Here is a 26737-nt window from a genome sequence, read left to right as displayed (position 1 = left end):
AAAATATAAACATGCATGGGAATGATAAATGTTGAATACTGTGTAATGGTTTCTCCGAGGACAGCAAAGCAGTGTGGTCAGGAAGATGTAATAATATACAAAGCTAATCTCATCGGTCTTGTTTTATTTCTTAACCAGAGAGGCAGATATACAGAAGTTCACTGTATGTATTAATGCCTTTTTGTATGTTTTAAATATTTAATCATAAAATAACAGAATATGTTCAGTTATTTTACTCAATCCATGTATAAAAGTTTAACCACTATGAGTTCTTCTGCAACAAAAAATACTATAAAATTTTGTTAGTTATTCCAATGCATGATGACCTGTACGATTTTTGTTAGAAAAATAACTGTCACCCTGAAACTTTAAAGCAGTGATCTTTGTTTTGATTATGAGAACTAAACCACCGCCAACTAAACACTGCGGGTTACTCAACAGGTTCAAGGTACATAAGGTCTCTGTGAGTCTTCCAAGTACTGTGCGTCTGATTTTATTGTAGCAAAGTACCACTCCTATTTTTAGCAGTAAGCACACACCTTTATTATAAAGTATGAGGTCTTTACTCCCCCACTGATCATCTTTCTTAATTATTCCACCCTCTATATTTCTTACTTAAAGGCGCTGATAATGACCTTCCATGTTCCCAAGGGTACCGATACCTGCCTCTAGAACAGACACTGCAGACAAATGGTAATGCAAGCAGCGCCAGAATAAAGCATGTATGACGAACAATAATATTCCCCATCCCTCAACAATGTCATCTGTCTCCCAGATGCTCTCGGAAGCGTAGAAGCCGCACGACCGGCCATCCTTTCCTCTCACCACTACACTACAGGAAAACATGTCATCAATAAAACTTACCCCAGATGACCCATCATCATATCCTGTCCTCTCTCCCTTTGAAATCTGTCTGGAATTCAACCACTTCTTACCACCTTCACTGCCACTAACTTGGTCCAAACAACCCGGAGCACTGCAGTCGGCTCCTAACTGAACTCCCATGTCTCCCTTGGAACCCCAGAACCCCCCTCCCAATCTTTTCCAACGGGGCAATTTAAGTGACCTGGATAAAATATACATCAGAGCATGTCTCTCCTCTACTCAAAAGTCTCCAGTGGTTTCCCATCTCAGTCCAGTAAAACCTAAATTCTCTCCAAGGGTCAGAAGACCCTGTTAAAATCTGCCGCATTCCTCTTTCTTTCATATTTGACTGCATAGCACTTATCACCTTTGATATACTACATATTCTACTAAGCCATTTGTTTGTTGTCTGTCTCATCTGCAAGGATAACAACAAATGAGGGCAAGAATTTTATCTGCTTGTTCCTTCCTGCTGTATCCCCAAAGTTGAACAGTGTCAGCCTTTAACTGGACTTCGGTACGTTTGTTGAATAAATGAGTAAATATTCCTCTAAAGGTCACAGGAAGCACGGACAATGGTTCTGCCATGGTAGCTTGAGGTTTCTGTCTCTTTCAGTAAAGACAAAATTAATGATAATATAAGAAAGCTGTAATACAACCAATGTGAGAAAATAAAGGCCTTGTAGGTGGGAGAGAAGTTAGGGTCCAGAAACAAGATTTGAGAGAGTTTTTTTCTAGTCCTGAAGATTTTTATTGCTAAGTAAAAGTTAAAGCAGCCAAGTTAGGCAAAGCATTCCCCCTACTGACTCTTGTGGCCAATTACTACTTGTAAGTTTTCAAGAAATTTTATATTTATAAATGTTAGGAGTCTTAATCTTCCTCGTATCAGCCCATTCTGATGCATTTTAAATTCAATGTGTTACTTGATAAAGGTGTTAGTTAATGCTACTGTCATTATAATATTACAATATGTAACCAACACATATCAAACCAACATTCTATATACATCAGACTTACAAAACATTATATGTCAATTTTATCTCAATTTTATAAAATTCAACATTTTTCTGTTTGAGGGAGGAAAGTGAGGCAAAGAGTAAGAATATTATATAATGAATCTACTCTTCAGATAACAGCTTTAAAAAACTGCCTTCAAGGGGGGATTATACTACGTGGTATTTAATAAGATATTTAAAGTAATGTCATTTTTTTAAAAAAATTACCCTTCTAAAAAGAAAGGAGAGGCAGGAAATATCCTCTAATTTGAAGGGTCAATGATTTCCTTAAATTTCATGAAATACCAAGTTACTATATAAAACTGAATATGTTTGATACTCTAAAAATTGAACTATCTGAAAAGAGTCAAATTCAAACACCAGCTGTCAGTTATCTTGTCAAGACTGAAAAAAAAAATACTGTTTTCCTCATGTCTTTTGAAAGAAGGTGGGAAAAAAAATACTTTTGGAGGACTACTTGAATCACTTGTCAAAAGGAAATAGAATAAAACTTCCATTAAGGTCAATGGCTAAAATTTTGGTTTTAGCAAAGAAGCATCTCAACAGGGAAGGAAGGGTCACATTTAGAAAGGTAATAAAGAACCAACAGCCAGTTACCCCTCTCTTAGGAATCTCTGAAGTCAGCCAGTTTATTGAAGGAACTGAGAGCAACTAAAAGGGCCCTACAGGTAGATGAAGCAGAATGGAGGGTAATATTATTAACTATTTACCACATAGTGGGGACAGGGCTAAGCACTTGACAGTTGCCATCTCATGTAATCCTTGATATAAACCTGGGAGCTTCATTTAACAGAGAAAGAACCTGAGACATGTATAGATAGGTCAAGCGATATGAACAAAGTGATACAGGAAGGTCAACTAAAAAGCCAAATATCTTAACTCCAATATGAAACTGTCTCTATGTTCCTTCTTCTTTGACTGAATACATTGCTGGATTTTCCCCATCAGGGTAACTTCTCTCACAGAAAAACAGAAGTGAGTCAGCTTTTAGAGCCAGCTCACTCCCCATCTGTATGCAACTTCAGAGATCAAGTAAATGACTACAGTCACCCAGTGAGTTTCATTTTGTTTCCTATTCATAAACTCTAATCTGATCCAGGACCTTCCCTCTAAAACAACAACAACAACAACAAAACCAAAACAAAATAAAACCCTGCCCTTAACCACAAGGAAGATTTTTACTGAATAAAAACAATTCAAAAGGTCATGCTCAAAATACTTGGAAAGCTGCTTGGTGGTAACTACTAAACCCTAGCATATGCTTGCCCTGACCCAGCAATTTCACTCCTAGATGTATACCCCCAAAAGTGCATATGTATGTTTACTAAAAGACAAGTTTAAGAATGTTCACAGCAGCACTCTTCATAATAGCCCTGATCTGGAAACAACCCAAATGTCATGAACAATAGAATGGAAGAATGGATAAACTGCAGTATAGTCACACACGGACAAACCAACCATGCCTAGAGGCAACTACATGGATGAATCTCATCAACATAATGATGAATGAAAAAGCTAGACAAACAAGAGTTCATATTGGATGGTTCCATTTATGTAAGGTTTAAAAACTAATCAAAACTAATCTATGGTATTAAAAGTCAGAATACTGATTACTCTTCAGAGGGGTGATTGAAAGGGCAGCTACGGGGAGGAGATCCTCGGAAAATTTTTTGAAAAATCAACACCTTACCATCTGAGAATTTCCTAGCCTTCCATTGCAACTAAACATTAATCCATAACCATCAAAACGTGAACTGTTTTTCGTTACAAAGAGAAAATATGACAAAATGGATGATTCTATTTAAGACTATGTTACTATTTCTTTTAGAATATTTTATCACATATGAAAGAATAGCTTTAATGTAAATATTTTATTAACTATAAGAAGGAAAGGGGCAAAGAGAAAACACAGACAGGCAGGATATAAAAGTTTACCTAAAAATTTCCTTTGCAAAATAATATTCTGACAAAGATGAGTTAGTGGAAAGAACGAATATCCTGAAGCGCAGTCCAGTATTATTTCCAATAGTTTGTTTTGAAAAGCTACTTTACTCTGTTAAGGGATGTTATTTATTTCCCTGCTTAACATGATGCTGTGATTGCAACTTACTCCATGTTGTGGAAAGCTATGCAACTTCCTAAAACAGCTACATAGCACAGGTTTAAGAAAAGAGAAAGTAACATCTATCTGTGAGCTCTTATTAATTTTAATGAGCCCTGAGATCTTTCAAACAGTATGATTGTGAATCACAGTTGACAAGTGATGAGAAGACTTATAAATTTACTTTTCTTTTCCTTCCCATAAATGTTGCTAATTTTCTTAGCAACTGACATTAGAAATTCAAGTATTTTCAAGATGAAATTTCCCGAGAAACTGTGAATCCGGGTTCCAGAAGACCCAGGGATGATACTCTAATATCAGGTAGAGACAATTTTAGAAAGTCACTATTCTAGAGAGCACCATTTTGACTTTGAATAAGGCTTTAGCTCCTAATTCTCCATTCTTCCTATAAGTAAAGTCAGATAGGAATTTTAGAAACTAATTTGTAAGCAAAACAAGTAGGAGAATTAATGTGTTATCAGTCAGGTTCTCTAGCTGTTACATATTCAGAATTTGAGAGCTAATTGTGTAACCCTCGGCAAGTCACTTGACCCTTTATCAAAACATGTTGCAAATGCTTAAAAATCTTACATGCCTACAAAATTCTCTGCACCCTTCAAGTACTGGGCAACTGCCAACTAGCAGCTCTGAAAAGCAAAACCCAGCTATTCCTGCATATATAATAGTTACTGCTGTAGTAAGCTGAGAAATAACGTTATGCTTTATATAGCTTATACATTTCCTCCTTTTAAATCTCATTTTTATAATTAAATTTCTAACCCCCAGGGTGATTAAAATAGACTTTTCTTTTAAGAAAGAGGAAACTTTATGTAAGAAAAGTAATATCGTAATACAAAACTGTCTAGATTATATTAGGCTTGTATTTTTGATGAATTACTCCAGCTTTTAAATTTAAGACAGGTATATTTTATATACATTTATATTCCCAATTTAAAAAAATTCTTCTCATCCAGCAAGTTCCCATCATTGCTAAGACTGTCAAACATTTTGACGGTCCGTACCTGTGGTATGGATGTGTAATATTGCTTATTTCTTCAAAAGAGTAAAGTAAATAAGTGTACCCATCTAATGAACTAAAAGTAATGAAATAAATACTATAGATACTTAAGAAATTGTGCAAACTAATTTTCGAAATATTCCAGTCTAAAAATATAGTTACATGATGCAGAAACTTTATCACTTCTCTATTTTCTGGTAGGAATCTCAAACATCAGATACAGAGAGGTATCTTATGAATGGAGGGTTTAATTACTATAAAATTTTCTTTATAGTCACTCAGAATCTATTGCATTACCATTACAAAAACCTGATTCTGAATTCATTTATTTAACTTTCAAGGTCCTTTATATTAGTAACCCATTACTATAGAGATATAGGCTTATTATGCATTTAATTATAGAAATTTACTCTTTTTACTTCATAGGAATTATATATGCCTTCATATTCTCATTTCTCACAAATAATAAAATTACAATTCAAATAGTCTTTACTAAAAAAAGTCAAACAGAACTTTTCGGTCAGTATTTATGGCTTCAAGTCACAGGGAAAAAGACAAGAGGAGAACGGTAACCACTGTGAGTGGAACTCTTTTCTGTTTGGCTCAGGCACGAGAGATGAGTTTCACTGTACCTCACACAGCAGTAAGTCGATGATGTGGAACACCATGCAAAGTGGGAACTTGGCTGTGAAAAGAGTCAGAAACCACTGCGATGCATACATATGAGCTTCCAGGTTCAGACCACAGAAATGGCTGTGCAGGTCCGGTAACTGCTCCTAAAAGTCAAAGTGGGAAATTTAGGGAGCAGAACACTGAAGAAGCTTTATTTCCTACAACTGCAATGTATGGCAAGCTTTCTACGAACACTTTGAATGTATTGCAGCCTTCACTGAATTGTATGTAACTACACAGAAGTGATGACAGGAGATGAGAATTAGGGAGATGACAGATCACTGAGGAAAATACAGACTTGTTAGGAACAAATAACAAAGATCATCTCTTGCTCACTTGACTGGTCTTGTTCCCTTGGGAAATGCTCACTCTGACAGATAACCCACCCGCTGTCTAAGGAATATCATGACTCCAAGATCAAGTGACAAGACCCCATTCAGCTTCAACTCCTAACTCACTAGGAAAGAAATGTATTTAATGTCAACATCATCTGGCTCTATGATACCACTTCAGTGTATTGGTTTTGACAATTTAGAAAAGACTGAAACATATCCAAATTGTTAAAAACCTATCTTCGCTATATTAGAAAAAGTGGCGAAGTACAGAAACTGCAAATGTATAATGCATGACATTGAATGTCTCCTTAAAACGACTTTATGCTATCTTTATCTTTTTTCCAAGTTATGCAAGTAAATGCTTTTCAGGAGAATACAAGCACAGTGCAAAGCATTAGATTAGCATGGTGTTCCCATAACTGAAAGACAAAAACAGCGATATGTAAAAACCCACTTTAGTGTTGTTTGTATAGACAGCAGAAATAAATACAAAAAAATCCACTCCTTGCATGAGATGCTCTTTGAAAACCACCCAAATGTGCCCATCTAGTACTTTAAATGGGGGGGTCCAATGCTCATCCAGTTAACAGACAAGAAGTGCTAACAGAAAATGTTGTTTTGGGTTTCTTCATAGCACCATGAACTTGCTATTCATTTATCAGGTACAATTATTTGACTCTCACAGCGCTGAAGAATTGTGACCTTTGAAAAAAATAACACTTCTGTACATGCAAGGTGAAATGCGAATTATCCCAAATACTTACTTGAAAGAATTAAATCTCTAAAAAAGAGCCTATTGCTTTGAATGTCCATAGTTGCCAGATTCTTCTACACAATCTTTTCCCCCCTCCATGCTCATTTGTCATTGTGCTTATATTATAATTCATTTGACAGCCCTCCACCTGTCTGTTTCTTCTTCACATTTAAGGTCTTCCACCCTCCTACAACCCCTTCTCCCAGTAAAGCTGTCCTCAACCTCACTGCAATCTCTCCCTTCCCAGTCCCCCATTCTTACAGTCTTCCCTCTTCTGATACCTAGGGAGCTTCTCACAGGGCACGCCAATGCGCTCCTCTCAGTGTCTTCTGCACCTTTCCACTAACCTTCTCCCCAACCACTTCACCTTTCACCAATATGGAGTCAATCCGTTCACGTATTTTTTTCACATTTCTCTTAGGTTCCCACAACCTCATATAGAGAATACATAGATCCATTATAAATGTAAGATTTCTAATCTCAGGTGGAATTTCAAAGCTACTCTGATTCCTTTTATCAACACTAGTCCATAAGTTTGCCCTTGCTCACAATCTTTTTTATACGTAATGTTTGACATATATGTGAATGTTTCTCAAATATATAAATTTATATATACGTATTATGAAATAGTAATAATATTGTCTGAGACTAGGTAATTATGTGGGGAAAATTTTAAAGTACATCCCTACACTATAATACTTTAGGTGTGCTTTTATTCTCTTACCAATATCTTTCTGTCTCATCCAAGTGTTCCCTGCATGTGGACTTAAATACGGGGCTGGTATTAATTAACACAGAGAAAGCTCTCAAGCATTTCAACTTTTATTATGTCAATATCTTCATTTCTTTACAAATAATACTCAGCAATCTCTTCATTGACTTAACTCACTATATTCACACTTCAAAGTGTATTACAGTTGAATATTTAAAATGGGAAACTGTTTTTAAAATGGTCAATGGTTAAATAAATTTTGTAATATGAAGAACAATGTAGATATTGATCAGAAACCAAATCTACTTGCATTTTCTGTAGAATTCCATTAAACTTTCACAAATCGTTATTGTTCATCAATTTTATTAGATCTTTTTTCTATAACTCAACCAATCCCTGAGTGATAAAAGCTCCAAAATTTTACTTACCTGCATTAGTCTCTCCAACTGATAGAATTTGCAATGAAGATCTTCAAAGTTGTTTTTGTAGAGGTCTCGTAAACCATAGTTATACATGATTTTCACCAGAACACAGAATGCTTGTTCCTCTGGCATCTACAGGAAAACAAATACAGAATATGACTGAATGGCATTTGGCCAGGATGTCAGACAATTTTCTTCATGTTATTCGTCTCCCACATTAATGGTTGAAGCTCTCTAGTGAATTAAGTTCTTCAGAGGCAGCCTCCTGCAGTGATATAGGTAAAACCTGCCTTCAAAGCTTGTGGATGAATTTTCCTCTTTTGTTAATTTAATTATCCTTCATTCATTCTTCCTTCCATTAAGCCATCTTAAAAATAGGTAACACAGGCATGTGATTCAAAAATCAAAACAATGCAAAAGTATATAAAGGTAAAACCCTCACTCTTCTCTATTCCCTTGATATTAATCCCTGTGCCTGCCCGCCCCCCTGGTTGCATAACTTTATAACTACTCTTAATAATTTTCATGTTTCCTGCCAGTGTTTCTTTATGCCATAAAAGAATTACATATCTTATTTATTTTTCCCCTTTTTCTACACAAAGTATAGTATTCTATATACATTATTATACATCTTGCTCTTTTTCTTTTCCTCAGTAATATTCCCAAAGAAGGATTTCTGGGTTAAAGGATAAATACATTTTTAGTTTTGACAGATAGTGCAATGTGATATTGTCCTCCCTCTTCTTGATGTTGCTATGCTTCTTTCTATAAAAAACAAGTTTTCAGGAGCCAGCCCGGTGGCTCAGGTGGTTGGAGCGCTGTGCTCCTAACACCAAGGTCGCCAGTTTGATTCCCACATGGGCCAGTAAACTGCACCCTCTACAGCTAAGATTGTTGAACAACAGCTCTCCGTGGAGCTGGGCTGCCCTGAGCAGCCGGAGGTTGGAGAGAGCTGCTGTGAACAGCTGTGAGCGTCCAACGGACTGACTGCCTCAGCCAGGTGGAAGCACAAGGCTCATTATATCAGAATGGGCCAGGGAGCTGTGTCCTACAATACTAGACTGAGAAAAAATGGCTTGAACCAGAAGGGGGGAGGGGTGATAGAAGGGGAAGGAAAAAAAACAAAAAAAAAGTTCTGAAAAGAATTTTATGCACTTCTATCATTAAGATTTAAATGACCGATAAAATCTAATATACCCTCTCACAAGTATTTTTATCTGAACAGAGAAGGAAGTCTGATATCAAAGAAACAAGCTCTAAGTTGTGGTATCAATAAGCTGAAAGAATTGAGAGAGACATAGCCAATATTCTAGAAATTACACCAAGCAAAAAGAAAGGCTGTCCTTACTCACTGTCCTGGCAAGTAACTATTATGTAAACATCTACTTTAAATGTCACTCCTTTGAAAGTCTGACCTTGGCTGATTATGGTATTTGACGCCTTTGTTAGGCTAACCTCCTGCCTGATAACTGAACCAAGTAGAGCTCTATTTACCCACTCAAAAAATGTAATTGTTTATTTAAGTTCCTATACAAATCGGGCCCCTTCTATTTTCTACTTACAAACCATGAAATACACAAAGCAGTTAAATTAAATCTCCTGAAGTTAACAAGTACACTTAGCTGTTACCGTTTTTTGATTCTCTAAGTATTTATTACTTCTATTTATCAACGACTGTTTCGGGCCTGACTTTGACCCCAGATGTTCAAGTCAGCAAACATTTTAAACTTAATTCAGTATTTAGAAACATAAGTACCTGCATTCTTTTCTCCGTTAGCAATTCTGCCACGGAAGCCTCAAGTGACACTAACTTGCAAATACATGGTCTACAATCCTTCTCTTACCACCAGTTCTCAGCCTCTCTGATTCTATGAAAAAGGCTCAACAGGAGGAAGTGGCACATCAATAACTGTAGCCAGCCCCAGAGCAACGAATTCACTTTCTGTCCCCCTCTTTCTAAGTGAATGATGATGATTTCTTGAATATTTTACATCTTGGTATCATTTATAAGGGGATGAACCTTTATTTCTTAAACTGTGGTAGAAACCATTAAAGTGCAGGAAAGGTTTAAATGCCTTTCATCATTCATGCATGCAGCCATTGAAACATGAGATGAATGCACTGTGGTAGGTAGGCCCTGGGGATACAGAGGTAAGATGTAGCATCTTCCCGAAGTAAACAGAAACTCTACTGAGTTTGATTCGGACACAGAAGTCTTGGGATAGGGGAAGCGGGTGTGTGGATGAGGAATTAAGATATCACTACAGCTAGAGTACACGTACAAACAATAGCTGGGTATGAGCCAGACCAGGACAAATAATTCAGGAAAATGACAAACATAAATTCTGCTCTGCTTTAGGCTTAGAGCTTAAATTCTCTCTCTCTCTCTCTCTCTCTCTCTCTCCCCCCCCCCTTATCTTTTCTCCCCTTCCCCTTTCCCTACCCCTCTCTCTGTCTCTCACCACATATATATTTAATAAATGTTCTTCAAAAAAAATTTTTGAAAGTTTGAGCTTCATCCCTAAAAAAATAAAACTGACAATCCTAGCCCCAACTTTATTTAAAACATTACATATATTTGGGGAGGAAGATGTCTTGGAATTAGAATCCTTCATGTCTAGCTTAGTAATAGAGCCAAGGTTTTGATTTTCAGTTAGTTCATGTGCCACATGAAACTAGTAGATAAACTACAAAATACCAGTCCAGCTGGGGGGTAGAATCAATACTGGCCATCTGTGAAGACTAAGGTCAGCTCTTAATAAACTCTTATGGGATTTCATATTATCTAATATAAAACTGACGAAAAATGAAGACAGAAAAGGAATGCTAACAAATGAGTGAGAAAGTAATGGAAATATGTATAATCCCTAGGAAAGTGGAAATGCTACCTTCTCCCAGTTTAAAGACGAAATGGAATCTATTTAGCATGTCTAAGGTTCTCGTGGTATATTTCTTTCTTAAATTAATGTATTCCTTATCAATAGTAAGCATATAAAATTTAGCAAAAATGTCAAAGATTTTTAAAATGGAAACAAATACCTAAAAATGTATAAAATGTGCCTAAAAAAACACATACTGATTGACATTTACATTGCAGAAAAAAGGAAATTCACATACTGACATAATGGTATTTTGCTTTTGAAGGTAAGACAATGCATGTTTAAGGAAGATGTTATACTTTATTGAAACGCCAATAACATGGAGTGAAGGCTGAGCCTAGATTGATGGTATTGTAAAACATAAGATATATGATAGGAAAAGATATTTTGAAAATCGTGAGTAATAATCATTTTTTTGATAGCCACTAATGACTTCAATAATGGTAGGACAATTTACTGACAATAAATTATTAGCTTTGTCAATGCAAATAAACATCATAATTCCAATAACAAGCTGGGTAATAGGGACCTTGCCTGTAGCTTTAGCAGTATTTGGCCATTACTGTACACTCCATCACAATACTAAAAAATAAATGGGAAGTGAATACAGCAGCACCACCATTCTACAGTGTGTCCATTATACCATGTTTCCCCGAAACTAAGACCTAGCTGGACAATCAGCTCTAATGCGTCTTTTGGAAGCAAAAATCAGTATAAGACCTGGGCTTTATTGTACTATAATTGACGGAACCGGGGCTTAGAGAGAATAGAATTAGATGGCGATATAAGATAGAGAACGGAGATGAATAAATGAAGAGTGTAGAAGAGACAAGGAGTAGATTACCGAGATAAGAGGAGAGGATAGATAAGAGGGAGATAGGAGGGAACTGAGACATGAATTATATGAATAGTAATATACAGTAATATAGAATATAGTACTATATATGAAGATTATATACCTAATAATATATAAATTATATACAGAAATATAATTATATAATATATATATACTACCTAACATATGATATATAAATTATATAATTAATATAATACTGGGTCTTATATTAATTTTTACTTCAAAAGATGTATTAGAGCTGATTGTCCAGCTAGGTCTTATTTTCTGGGAAACGGTACAGACAAGAAAGACAAACAGACTCAAGAGCATAGATACAGTAAAATGTGGCAACATAATTACTGAGTGATTAATTTTCAATATTTACTATTTTCAATGTTGCTTAATTATAAATTTATATCATTTAATTTATGCAGTTAATTAACTGAGATATAATTAACATATAACATTGTATAAGTTGAAAGTGTGCAGTGATATGATATACATATATATAGCAAAATGATTACATTAGGTTAGTTAACACATCCATCATCTCACATAGTTACAATTTTTGTCTCTTAGGTTTGACCATAAATGGCGCTTAGAACACAAAGTCTTTGTTATTCATTTAAGTTGACGAGATCTTTGCTTTTTCTGAATCCCAAAACTCTTTGTGGCATGTAGTGTAGTTATGTACATGTTCCTACTAACCTCTGGACACTGAAATAACTTACTGAAATAACTTTGTATTCCCCAAAGCTCTTAGTATATAGACTTGAATAAATATCAAGTATTAGATATTTGTTTAGGGTAACTTTAGCAAAACTCTGAATATATCTGCCTTTATCAATGAAAGAATGTCAACAAGCAGGGCAATCTGTTGTCAGCTGCAAAGGTAAGAGTCAACAAAAATGTAGAAGGAAAGACTTTGGAGTGAAAGTGGAAGCATGGGGCAGCCAAACATAATTATAAAAGTACTTGATTTTTTAAAATATTATTACAAATGCAAGATATAAGAAACTTTTATATATCTGTACTTTGCATTGGCTATTAAGCTTATCCCTTAATTAGCATAAAGAAAATCAATCAGGATTTCAGAAGCAATACCTACTTCTAGTTGTACTATCAAACCTCACCTTATTACAAGAGTGGGTTCCTCCCCAGGTAGTATTGTGGCATCTGCCTACTTTTTTTTAAAAAGCAGTAAAATAATGATTTAACTTATTATAATGATTAATACTTCACTGAACTAGGCAATCCAATTTATCATTGGTATGCAATTAGTCTAGAGTACAAAAAAATAAATCACTAAGCAATATATTTTTAAATAAATTATTAAGTTGTTGGTGGGTCTCTAACACTGAATATGCATCTCTGCTGTTATGGGGGCTTTGTCATGGAATCAGTGTTGTTTTATTGGGGAAAGGAGGAAATAAATATTAAAATCTTGTAATTTAAGATATCAAAATGTCATCCATGGCTCTATGAAATACAAACCCAAATACCTGCTTCACACGTACAATCTGAGACTCAAGCGTGACATAAACACTGTTTGGTAACAAGTATTGATTGCCATCTGTACTAACAAAGATAATCACTGAATAGAGACAGTCTCCACGCTTTACTGCTTCTGTCTGCAGCGAACCATAAAAGAAAGCAGCTCTAAGGGCTTCCAAGTCTTTAAGACGCACCAGAATGAACATACATCAGGATGTTTTGTGAAGTAAAATTAAATGTTGATAATTTAAAATAATCCCCTTATTTAGGATAAAAGTAAAATTTCTATTCTATATGATTGTGTGTTTTCACATTTTTGTGTAATCAATCTACCTTTTTTCTGAGAAGGCACTGAACATTCCACTGATTTTTTTGAATTTTCTTCAGCAAAGGTGGAGGCTAGTGACTATTTTGAAAATCATAAGCTCATAAGTCTTCATTTTCTCTTTACACATTGAAAAGCAAATTAAATGAAATTTTCTAGCTGTTTATTATCCTTTTAAATCAAATATATGCTAACATACATTTAAATTGAATGCCTATTTATAAGCCATAAAACATACTGCACAACATATTAGTCTGCTATGTGTTATCAATATAACCAATGGGACCAGGGTCCAAAAGAAAATTGGCTGTGCAAATAATTATTAATTTTAGAAAGAAAGCAGCAGTTACCATTATTAGAGGCATTCATTTATGATCCTATTTGATCCTTACCAAATACGAGGTGTGATCAAACGATAATGTTTGAATTAAAAAATGTTTAAATTAAAAAATATATTACAGTAAAAGACATATTGCCATTAATCCTCCCCAAAATACTTCCCTTCACTTCAAACACACTTATCCCATTGTTCTTGCCACTTTCTGAAGCAGTTGTGAAAGTCCTCTTTTGTGTCTTTAGTTGTGCTGTTGTGGCTGCCTCGATATCCTGAATCATTTTGACTTTGGGTAAGAGCCAGAAGTCCCATGGTGCCAGATCCGGTGAATAAGGTGGATGAGGACACATCGCAATGTTTTTATTTGACAGAAATTGCTGTGACACAGAGCGTTGGCATGATGGAAAATGATTTATGGCTCACTTTCAAACACACCTTCTCTCAACCATAGCTCACACCCGACTGACTGCACTGAACAAGTTGAACCTTGTCACTGTTACTAAAGTTTGACGTGCCACTTCCCATATTGAAGATCCCTGCTTTTCCACTGGATGGCACTCGGCAGTAGCGTTCACCGAATTTTGTGATCACAACGAAAAGCCTCCATGTCACACATTGCTTCTGGTATGGTAATTTCTGTCAAATAAAAACATTACGGTGTGTCCTTATCCACCTTGTTCACCAGATCTGGCACCATGGGACTTCTGGCTCTTCCCCAAAGTCAAAATGACCATGGAAGATAAACGTTTTGAATCAATCCAGGACATCGAGGCAGCCACAAGAGCGCAATCAAAGACACTCACAAAAGAGGACTTCCAGAACTACTTCAGAAAGTAGCAAAAATGATGGGATAATTGTGTTCTAAGTGAGTAGAGGTAATCTGAGGGGGATTAATGACAGTGTGTCTTTTACTGTAACTAATTTTTAATTTAAACATTTACTGTATTTTCTTATCACACTTTGTAAAGTAGATATTATTTTTACATTTTAAATATTAGACCAGTGAAGTTCAAAGATGTTAAGTGAATTGCCAGTAACTACACATCTATTAAGCAAAGCCTGGATTTAATCCCAGGGCTGCACTCTTTTTGTGTCAGATATAAAATAAAACTCTTTATGTTCATAATATAAGGTATTCAATATTCATAAAGACCTTAGAAAGATAGTATTATTTCCATTTTAGAAATGAAAAATCTGAAGCTCAGAGAGTTTAGGAAACTTGCTCAAAGGTCATATAACGTGAAAGAGATTAAACCACATCAAATTCATAGTTGTGCAATTTACTATCCTATGAATGAATTCAGCTTTGAAAGGGCAGATAAACCTGAGAGAGCTAAATGGGACGACCAAAGAGGATTTTTTTTTTTTAAGGTAAAACGTCTTGAATACGAGTATGTTTACAGGACAGAGAGAAGATACTGGGAAAAGGCTCCAAAGCACCGATGCAAGAATTAACTCAGAACAGGAACATCTCGTGGATTTTAAGAAAAAAGTGATTTGGGAGTATAAAAGGACTTGTTTGAGAAATCCACTAAAACTCTTGTAGTAAGGATGTCACTATAAGACGATGCGATGTTTCTGTCTATCATCCTGTCTCCCTGTCGTGTGGTATCAAACCTCCTTTTCCTCTGGGAAAACGATTCATTGTTCAGGAGGAGCTGACTCAGCTCACTGGCAGAACTGAGGCGGACTCGAGACCCGGTCCGGGCCAATCAGAATACCCTAATTCCTGGCCCTAGTAACTGATTCACGGATGGCAGGTGCCCAAAGCTGTCCAATTAGAGTCCTCCAGGGATTGTTTTTTTTTTTAAATGCAGGAACTTTAGGAAAAGGTGGTCCTTTTAAATGAAGTTATAAAACTGAAAGGATATGAAGCCAGGCCAGCCAGCAGCTGTGTTGCCCACTCTGTGATCTGCCCATTTAATTAAGGTAAGAAAATTTAAGCAGAGACTCAGATTCCTGATGACAAAATGTGATCTCTGGAATCCAACCAGGTCAAAATCACCTCTGCCCTGGATTTGCCAGTTATGTGAGCCAGTAAGTTTCCTTTTTAATTGAAGCTATTTTGAACTAAGGTTATGTCACGTAGCAGAGAATTCTGAATAATACAACAGCATAAATATTTTTACATATATATATGTATATATATATATATATATATATATACATACACACACACACACACATATATATACACACACACACTAGGAAGCTTCTACCTTGTCTGTGGAATCTTGATTTTTCTGAAAAACTAAGAAGAAAAAACTCTGCTTCTGATTTCTTAGGTCTATTGGTTAAATCTTATCCTAAGCCTGTCTTTTTTTTTGAGCGGGGGGTGCATTAAAGGATTCCTAATTTTTAAACCTTATTTTATTTTGAAATACACCACACAGAAAAATATATAAAAGTTAAATTTCTTCTTCCATGGATAACTGATTACAGAGTAAAACAGGTTAAGCAATAGAATACTGCCAACACTTCTGAAGACCCCTGTGGTCCCTTCCCAATCACGACGCCCCATTTTTCCTCGGAGACATCAACAGTAACCACTTCATTGGCATCATTTATATTTTTCTAGCTATGTAGCATCCTAAAAATAGACTTCAGTTTTTTCTGTTATTGAACTTTACACTAAATGGAATCACATCAAAGGATACTAAATATACTTTGTTTTCTTATTAAACCTTATGTTTGTCTGAGTCATTCATATGAACCTATGTAGCATAAAACATTCGTTTTTCATGGCTGTATAGTGTTGTACTACATAAATAGACCACAACTTTAATGTCTAATTGTAATTCTACTATTAGATATCCTATCAGTGTGCATTTGAATTGCTTGACTATTATAAACACTGATCGTAGGACAATTTTAATACATGTACATGTACATAAATTTGACTAAGGTTTGTATCTAGGAGTGGAATTGCTGAGTACGTATATTTTTATCAGATAAAGGCAAAATGGTTTCCAAAGGAGCTATGCCTAGTCAAAGATTTTATTAAAAAATTCAATAGTTTTAAACATTCTGGATTATGCAAAAATAATACTTTTTTATAGCTGGAAAACTTCCACCCATGCCAATATTAGTATGCAAATAGTAATTTTAACCTTCAAAAGGAGCATGATTTTTCTAAAGGTCTAAAGAAAGTATATATTCAATAAGAAAAATTTTCAGCTGCTTGGCAATGAATGTCAGAAAAGTATGTTGGGTTAAAAATTATCTAAAATATTTTACATGGGTTTTCAAATAAATGAAATCTATAAAAAGACATTATTTATTATAGTTCCAATTAAGCAAAGACTAACACCATAATAATGATATGACTGATTATTATTGCATGTTTAATTTTAAAGGCAGGTGAGGGGAACACTACAATGGTCACCAGCAATCTGTGCTATAACATTTTTCTCCAACTGTAAATGATAAATTTCTTGTAATTTCATCAATAGGTAAAACAACATCTATTGGGATAAACACTTAATTCTTCCACTGCTCAAACTATGACAAGTTACAAAGTTATTATCAAAGCATCTGGAAATTTCCAAGCACCAGGAGAAGCTAGTAATTTCTTAAAAGTACTTAGACATGAAAACACTTAAAAGTTCTCAACTTTTGTTTTTGAACATACTTTCATTTTTGGTCTTCCTTTCCTCTCAGGCAGTGAATGTGAAATATAAATGACCATAGGTGAGGAAAAGGCAGCATCCAAAAAAGAAGCAGGTTCTGACAGTGATTAATATGGAGCTGCCAAAGGATGTCTGGCAGCAAAAGAAAGCCATAGCTTATGTAACTGATAAAAAATTAGTCAGTAAGACCTCGATAACGTATCTCCCTGGAACCTGAGATAGTGTGTTTGATGAATTATTTAAGCTAGACCGTATTCTTCTACCTGTTTAAACCATGGAGGCAAAAATATGGAAGAAAAAATGACAGTGAACTTCTCCTATACAAATTAGTAAATGGGATGGATTGGTCAGTTAATGAAATATGCTGATTAACAGAAATATCATACATACTGTCAATTAAAAACTACAGTACGTTTTTCATTTAAAGGCAGTATATTGAATATCAGTTCATCTTTCCTCAAGAATTCTGAAGTCATTTCTGTATTTCCAGTTATTTTATAAGCCATGGCAACAACTGCACAATTCTATTAATGTAGAAAGTATAAGAGCCTGGACTGAATTTCTATCCATCTTGTGACACACTTTGGAAGCAATTTTGCTGAATAAGTTTACAATAGCCGACTTGCCAAGTGACCTTTATAATAGAAGAGATAATGTAGAAAAAAATTCTGGGTATTTGACTTTCTAGTTATTTGAGTCACTCTCTTTTTTTCAGGAGGAGGTGTTTCCAAATAAATATGATCTTACAATTAACTAAACCTCTGTTAAATCTCAGAACATATTTCTCGGATATTCTTCTCACTGAATTTTAATCAACATATTATAATGTGTTTAATAGGGCTACAGGTCCAAAACACTAAACCACGGTATACTCCAAGAGTACTTTGTAGAAGACAAAGCTTCTCCCTCATGGTGGTGTTACTATAAAGGTTCCTTTCTCATCAGAGTTACTGTAAAGGCTCCTTTCAGAAGGACAATGGCTCTGAACCTTGGTGAATATACATCCATGTCCCTGCTTAGATCTCCAGCTCCTTGTGATATGGAGCTGACTATTCTAGATACTAGATAGGTTTAGTAGTAGAACAAGGGCTCCGAGAATTTGACCATAAAGTGCTTTATTACCACAGGGCATCCCAAGAAGATGGGCTATGGAATTCTCAAAGAAGGAGGGGTGCCAAGGACAATATCAAGAATAGGTAATATTGCAGCAGAGGAAGAAATCAAACTCAAAGCTAAATAAAGTGAATAATCCCACTACCACTGTATATCATTATCATTAGAATTAAGTTATCAGAACTAGAACCATGAATCTACTATAACTGTTTTCATTTCCAGAATGCAAATGTAGAAGACATGCTTTCGTTTTAAACTTGCTGGATCTCTCCCTTGCATTTGACATTATATATTGCTTCTTCCCTACTTAAAATCCAGAGATTCTTCAAGGATTCCTCTTTCTCATCAGCCCTTTAACTATCTGGCATCCCTGGAATCTGTGCTGTTCTCCTTACTCTACTTATTCTTCTTAGATGATCTGGTCCACTCTTGGAATTTCAGCTTTGATTTCACCCAGCATCAGTCTACAGTATCCAACTGGTTGCTGGACAGCTTCACACAGATATCCCCCAAGTATCCCAGACGCAAAGAGTTCAGAACTAAATTCATGATCAGTTCCTAACCTTTTTTCTCCATTCAATCTCCATGGATGTATTTTTTCTAACTCAGCTCAAAATACCACTGTTCGTTCAGTCACCAAAGCTGGAAAAGTAGGCATGTTACCTTTCACCTTTCCTTTGTCAATCCACCTATAAAACCTACCAATTTTGCCTCCTACATGTTTCTTAATTTTGTTTCTCCTTCTCTGGGTTCCAACATCTCTCCTGTAGACTAACATTTCCTAAGTGGCAGCTTATTCTCTTCAGTTTCACCCTCTGCATGGATATAACGAGAATTTATGGGAAATGAACCTCTGATTGCCATTCCCTTGCTTCAAACTCATCAATGGCTCTTCATTAGCTTTACAATAAAGCCCACATTTCTTAACATTATTACGAAGTCTTCAGAATGGTCCTTGCCCAGCTGACCTCTCCCTGCATTCAATTCCTATAGCAACTGTATAGAAATTGTAATTTCATATTGTTCCCTTTACATGCTGTGCTCCATTGTGTTTCCATACATTTATTCCTATTGTGCCTTTTGTTTGGCAATCTCTACTCTACCCCCTCCCTAAGCCATCTGGTCCCAAACTCAATTATTTCTATCTTGGCAAAGTTACTATCTCCTCTAAAAAGTCTTTCCTTAAAGTTCCAGCAGAGCTAGGTTGAGTAATTCCCTCTATTCTCTTACTCTGTGTGTCACTTTCGCTAAGCACACCGTAAGTTATTTAGTGAACCCCAGAAAAATCAATACAGTGGGGTGGGGATGAGGGAGAAGGGGAGGGGATTAGAAAGCACCAATTGGTATTGACAGGATGGCCACAGGGATACGAGAGACAGTTTGGGGAACATAATCTATAATGTTGCAAAGATTTTGTAGGATGTCAGATGCGCAGTTGTCTTACTAGGGAGACCACTTCAGGGACGGTGTCGATGCCTGACCACTGCGCTGTACACCTGAAGCTGAAGCTGAATAATACTGAATGTCAACTATAATTCTACACACACACAAAGGATACAGAGTACAGCATAGGAACTGTGTCAATGGAATCGTAACAGCTGTATATGATCTCAGAGGGGTAGCAGACTGGGGAGGGGTTATCACTTTGTGAGGGGTGAAATGTCTAACTATTACATTGTCTTGTACACCTGAAACTAATAAAAAAAAAGAAAAAAAAGAAAAATCAATAGAGACACATACAAAGAGTGAAAATAATAAGTATGTGCCTACATTATCTGTGCCCCATCCTGGACCACGAGGCCTCTGAGAACACAAATCATAAATTATTCATATTTGTAATGCCACTTCCTCGCCCAGTACTGACAACTGATGCTCAAGAAATGTTCTGTTAAATACAGGTAGCTGAGTAAAAAGAGAATATACAAAAGTAAATCACAGAAAAGATAAAAGATTTCCTTGTCACATTCCTTCCTAATGGTCCTGTCCTGCTCATAGTGGGCAGTTATGTTGATCTCTTTTAATTCTGGAGGGTTCTAGTTAAAAATAACTCCAAGCAAGCAATTTCTTCCCTTCTCGCCATAAAATTAATTCTATTGAGAAACTGTCCTGTTCTTGACATCAGATCTCTTACTTTATCACCAAAGGTACATTTTAAAAAGACATGCCAAGTGCAATCTCCATCAGGCACATGGAAAATAAGAAGGGAAAACAAAACCAAGCAGAAAATAAAATAAACCTGGCAGCAAGTTCATTTTTATTACATGGAAAATTACTTACATGCAGCAGCAATACAGCAGCAAGAAAAGACTGCCCTTGACAGTACCCGATATCTTCATCGTAGACGGAGTAGGCCTAGAGAGAAGATGGACAGAAAGGAGGCTCACAAACAGTCACAGGTTTTCACGTATGTGCGAGCTCACGTCAGGCCGCTGACTTTCTGTCGGGCTCTCTGACATGACTTCACTGACCCTTCCACTTGAATGTGTGGGTCACTAGTCCACTGGGGTCCCCCAAAGAGGCGGTGCACTTCCTAAAGCAATTCCAGATGTCCTGTTATCCGCAGGATTGTCTTTAGAATTTGGAGTAAAGAGATGCTCAGAGCACCTAAATTAATTTAAAAAGAGCCTTTATGGTCTCATCAGACAAATGAGATCATGGAAGGCAGGCGCGAAGGAAGGGAGAGGGTGGGACGGTCCTCCAGTTGACATGGGAGTTCTAATGAACCTGCGGCGGAAATCTCAATACTCCTGAATATGTAGTGCAGACCCCCTCATCTTACAGACAAAATAATCACCCTCTACAACCTCTAGAAGTTCTCAAACACCTTCTAAACTACTCGCCCACTTTCTAGAAGGCTGAAGGGTAAATAACGACTCTTCCCATCTATATCACTGGGGTGAACCAGAAACACTTATCATTGCCTGCACGTTTTGCACCTGGTGAAGAGGGAGCCTCATGCCACACGTGCACTTACTATCAGGCGCTCTGCTATTCACCATCTTTAATGGCATTCTAACCCGACCGGCTGGTATAGAGCCAAAGAAACCCATTCACAGGAAATACACCACTCCTTGCAGAATAGCTATCATACCATTCAACTTAGTGTGTATCTTAGTCTTCAGAGGAAAGGAAATAAGGTTATACTTATAGAGTATATACATATAGATAGTATATTCCTTATAGTATATACATATAGTATATACTCTATAAGTATAAACATATATATGTGTGTGTGTGTGTATACATATATATGTGTATATGTGTATACATATATGTGTGTATATGTGTGTATACATATATAAGTATGTATATATATATATACAGCTTAATATACACTAACTAGTACTTCGAACTGCTGAGATTATAATTAAAACAAAAAGATGCCCTGTACAAGTTTTTTTAAGAGGTTGAATTGGTTACAGGAAGCATGGCATACTAATCAAAGAGAAAAGAATAGGAATTAGTAAGCTTTTCCTGTAAAAGTCAAAATAGTACATATTTTTGGCTCTGAGGGACACTTACGTATCTGTTGCATAGTGTTGTTTTTATTTTTAAACAACCCCCTAAAACATAAAAAGCATTCATAGCTCAAGGGCTGTACCAAAGCAGGCAGCATGTGCCATAATTTACCAACCTTTGATTTAGAACAAAGAATCATTCTGGTGCTCCCACACTTGTTTTGAAAAGACAAATACCCGAACTGTGCTGCTTGGGTCTTGTCCTGGACGTGTATCCCACCCAGATGCTGGTCCTCACATTAGTGAGTGGATTTCCATTTAATGTGCTAATAACTACAATGCATTATGATTGTGGGAGGATAAAGATCGTCTCTGTCAGGGCCATGGTTATGGACCATAACCAGGAAGCATTACCATAGGGAAGGTCCGTGTGGCCTCTCCCATATGCAAAGTGGGTCAGAGCACAGGGTCTAGAATTCTTTTTTTAACTTAAAAAAAACCCAAAAACTTTACTGAAATATAACTTGTGTTTAATGAGATGCATACATTTTAATTGCACCATTCCTTGAGTTGGGTCATTTATGTAACCCCATCATTCCAGAATATTTCCATCATTCCAGAATATCCCTCATGCCTCTGCAGTCAAATCCCAGGCAACCACTGATCTGATTTTTATCACAATATATTATTAGCTTTGCATTTTTAATGAATTTCCTATCAATAGAATCCTAGAATAAATACTCATGTGTACCCCGCTTCTTTCACTCAGCAGCATGTTTCTGAGATCTTTCCATGCTGTTGCGGGTATCAGCATTCATTCCTTTTCATCGCTGAGTACTATTTCACTGCGTACACATACCACAACTTGCTTATCCATTCTCCTGTTGACGGACACTTGTTTTTTTAATCCAGTTTTTGACTAGTGTGAATAAAGCCGCTATGTATACACAAGCCTTTTTGTAGATGTAGGTTTTCGTTTTCTTTGGGTAAATACCTAGGAGAGGATGTTGAAGGTTCAAGTGATAAGTGTATGTTTAACTTTGTAAGAAATGCCAAACTGTTTCCAGAATGGCTGTACAATTATTACACCCACCCAGCAAATATGAGTACTAGTTGCTTCACAACCTTGTCACTATTTGATATTGCCAGTCTCCTTCCTTTTATTAAGTCCTATGGGTTTTTTTTTTTTTTTTTTTTAAAGATTTTATTGGGGAACAGGAACAGGACTTTATTGGGGAACAGTATGTACTTCCAGGACTTCTTTCCAAGTCAAGTTGTCTTTTCAGTCTTAGTTGTGGAGGGAGGAGCTCAGCTCCAGGTCCAGTTGCCGTTTCTAGTTGCAGGGGGCACAGCCCACCAATCCTTGCGGGAGTCGAGGAATCGAACTGGCAACCTTGTGGTTGAGAGGACGCGCTCCAACCAACTGAGACATCCAGGAGGCAGCTCAGCTCAAGGTGCTATGTTCAATCTTAGTTGCAGGGGGCGGAGTCCACCATCCCTTGCGGGACTTGAGGAGTTGAAACGGCAACCTTGTGGTTGAGAGCCCACTGGCCCATGTGGGAATCGAACCGGGAGCCTTCGGAGTTAGGAGCATGGAGCTCTAACCGCCTGAGCCACTGGGCCGGCCCCCTGAATCCTACGGTATTGACTTGCATTTTCCTGACGGCTAATGATGTAGAACATATTATCATGTGCGTTTAGGTAGTTGATATATATTATTTTGTGATTGTCTCTTCAAGTTCTTGCCCATTTGATTAATTAGGTTGTTCACCTTCTATTGTTGATTCACAGGAGTTCTTAATACATTCTGTTTAAAAGTCCATTGTCAAACATACGCATTACCCATATTTTCTCCCAACCTGTGGCCTACTTTTTCATTTTCTTAATAGTGCCTTTTGGAGTACTATTGTTCTCTTTCAATCTTCTTCCGTTAATAATAATATTATCACACTCTCTTGTACTTGAGTGAAAAATTAGATCATGGAGTCATTACCTAATGAATCTGAAAGGAGCTTTTCTTCATTATCACCAGTTTCCAGAGCTCTGCCTAATTTTAAAATTTGAAAGATGGATTAGCATTCTTTTACTTATTTAATTTTCTTTGATTTATAGTTATATTTCTGATTGTTTCATCTGTACTTTTATGCAGAGCTCATAGGTGTGTGTCTGTGTTAGGGGTCAGAAGAAGGATTACAGACAGAGAGAAGAGAGAAGGAGCACAAAGTGACGAAAGAGGGGAAGGTTCTAATACTCTCCCTACGTGAAGGGTGCTCTGGCACTTCCTTTCCCTTAAACAAGGAACTCTGGGATTTGCTGATGACAGAGAATGTCACTTGAGTGATGAGTAGATTTTCAAGGCTTTCTCTTCCTTGTGAACGATGTCTAAGTTGAGGATTCCTTAAAACCGGATCTCCAAAAGTCAATCATTCTTCATCAACCCTGACACCATCCTGACACGTGTTTGATCCATCTTTATATATATATATATATATATATATATATATATATATATATATATATATATATATATATTTAACATTTATTAAGTGTATGATGTATGTGCTTGTTTGTGTTACAAGACAAGTCCAATAGAAAATCAAGGTCAACTACATCAGACAGAGAAGATATGAATTCATTGACTCCACAGACTATTCTCTAACTGGAGAGCTGAGGATAAAAGTGCAAATCAGTAATGCATTAGTCATACTCTCTACCTGTTTTATGGTTTTGGGTTAGGGTAGTAGCAAAAATGACTTCTTCAGAGGCCCCTTACTAAATTCATTTTATGATTCACAGTTTGAAAAGCACAGTGCTCTAGCAAGTCCTTTCCCTTGGAGTTTTTCCAAGCACTGTTTGGCTTTAGTCTAAGCCTCCTGTAACTGAACTGAACCAAATTCTTTCCCTCTACTCAAAACTTGCCTCCCCACCCTGACTTTTCTGGGCAGACGCATGCTCAGACTGACTTTTAAAACCATCTAGGTACCACTTCTGTAATGGAGGAGTAGCTCCTATTGCACCAAACTTTCTGCGAGTAACAAATTTAAACTATATCTGGACAAATAAATCAAACGAATAACTGAAGGCATTGAAGAACTAAATAAAAGCAGGAAGAAACTGGAAGAGAGAATAAATGTGAAAGAAGGGATGAAACTGGGTAAAATTAATCTTTACTGCTTTTGCTGGAGGTCAGGCACCAGTGGTACCACACTGGATGGCTAAAGCTTGGATACAAACTGTAGTCTTACTGGCTTAAAGAAGCAGAGAACAGATTGGGTTATCACAGCAACAAAAAGTAATGACTCATTATACGCATGACACAGAAGAATCTTAGCACTATTATGCTGTGTAAACTACACTTTACACAAAATTGATCATACCCTAGGGTTCCACTTACATAAAGTTCTATAATAAATCAAAGTAATATATGGCTAAAAAATAAAAACGAAGATTGATTCTGGGGAAAGCATCTAGGATTAATTGAGAAGACAAAGGGGAACTCCACCTGCAAGGCTCAATCAGTGTGGAAAGTCTTTTTCCCAGCAGCATTTGTTAAAACCAATTACAGGCAATTGTTTAATTTTGTGACTGTCTGCGGTGGTGCGTAAAAGTTGGAGCAGACAATAGACTAACCAAAAGGCTTAAAAGGAGAAGCTGGGGAATGAGATGTCCAAAAGGGCTTCGAAAGACTCAGACACATTTCTGAGAATCTAGGGGGCCATGCCATGCATAGAGCTGTACAGACCCAATGCCTTGTGGGTGCTCAGGAAAGGCCTGCAAAGGTTCTAAGCTCTCACTCTGGCTGACCTTGACACTCTGCACAAACAGAAAGTGAAGGTGAGACGAAGTTGTCACAGGCTGGCTGGGTAATGAACGCATGCCCCAACACACACACAGAGCTCCTTGGCAAAGACTGGGAAACTTACTGGTTCCAGCCATTTTCAGGAAATCTCTGTCCAACCATTAGCTGACCACCAAACAGAGACTTCCATGGCCACACATGACAAAGAACATAGACTGTATAGAACTAGTTTATAAAAGTCACCAACCAAATAAACTACTGTAACAAACAGCAAAACCTGGCAAATCCGTAGAGATGGAAAGTGGATTAATAATTGCCAAAGGCAGAGGGAGAGATGATGGGGAATAACTTTTGGGTTTCTTTCTGGAGTGATGTCAATGTTCTAGAATTCAATAGTGGTGATGGCTGCGTAAGTCGGGAATATACCACAACCCACTAAATTGTACGCTTATTTAAAGGGGTGAATTTTAGAGTGTCTGAATTATATCTCAATAAAAAAGAAAAATATGATGCACATGTTTGTGTGCACACATATGCATATGTATGTCTACACATGTATTCATATGTATATACACTCCCTAGCTCTGTGCACTGAGATAATCTAGCATACAGATCTTGCTTTCATACCATTTTTGAATAAGGGAAAAATGGATCCTTGGAGGAATGGCTAATTCCAGAGTTGGGGCAGAGAAATAAGCCTGTAATATTTTTTTGAGCCAGAAAGCAAAGCAGTGCTCAAAGAATGATAGACTATGTCAAAAGAACACAGAAGGCAGCTTGAAGTCTCCCACTGTCCAACTGGAGACAATCTGAGCACCAAAACAAACAATGAAAGTAAGAAGATAATCCACCGAATAAAAGGAGAATTCATGGGTCCATTTGAATACGATAATAAATAGAAAGTCTGAAGAGGAATAGGATATTTACATAGTTACAAATGATCTCACACAAAATACTTATTAGTTACAAAGAGAAAA

General features: G+C 36.6%; 1 protein-coding gene across 2 annotated transcripts in view; it reads right to left on the bottom strand.

The window, feature by feature from the left end:
- RABGAP1L (RAB GTPase activating protein 1 like) overlaps nt 1-26737 on the bottom strand; it is a 434187-nt gene that overhangs the window by 155331 nt on the left and 252119 nt on the right. For both annotated transcript variants that reach the window (XM_033093083.1, XM_033093084.1), the window contains exons 15-17: nt 20781-20855; nt 7901-8026; nt 5632-5775 (exon numbers count right to left, since the gene is read on the bottom strand). In XM_033093083.1, coding sequence (XP_032948974.1) covers nt 5632-5775; nt 7901-8026; nt 20781-20855 — 345 coding nt within the window. The remainder of the gene's footprint in view (nt 1-5631; nt 5776-7900; nt 8027-20780; nt 20856-26737) is intronic.

The sequence above is a fragment of the Rhinolophus ferrumequinum genome, chromosome 22, assembly GCF_004115265.2.
Source record: "Rhinolophus ferrumequinum isolate MPI-CBG mRhiFer1 chromosome 22, mRhiFer1_v1.p, whole genome shotgun sequence".
NCBI lineage: Eukaryota > Metazoa > Chordata > Mammalia > Chiroptera > Rhinolophidae > Rhinolophus > Rhinolophus ferrumequinum.
Note: the sequence above shows the minus strand (reverse complement) of the source record. Positions and strands in the feature narration are given on the sequence as shown.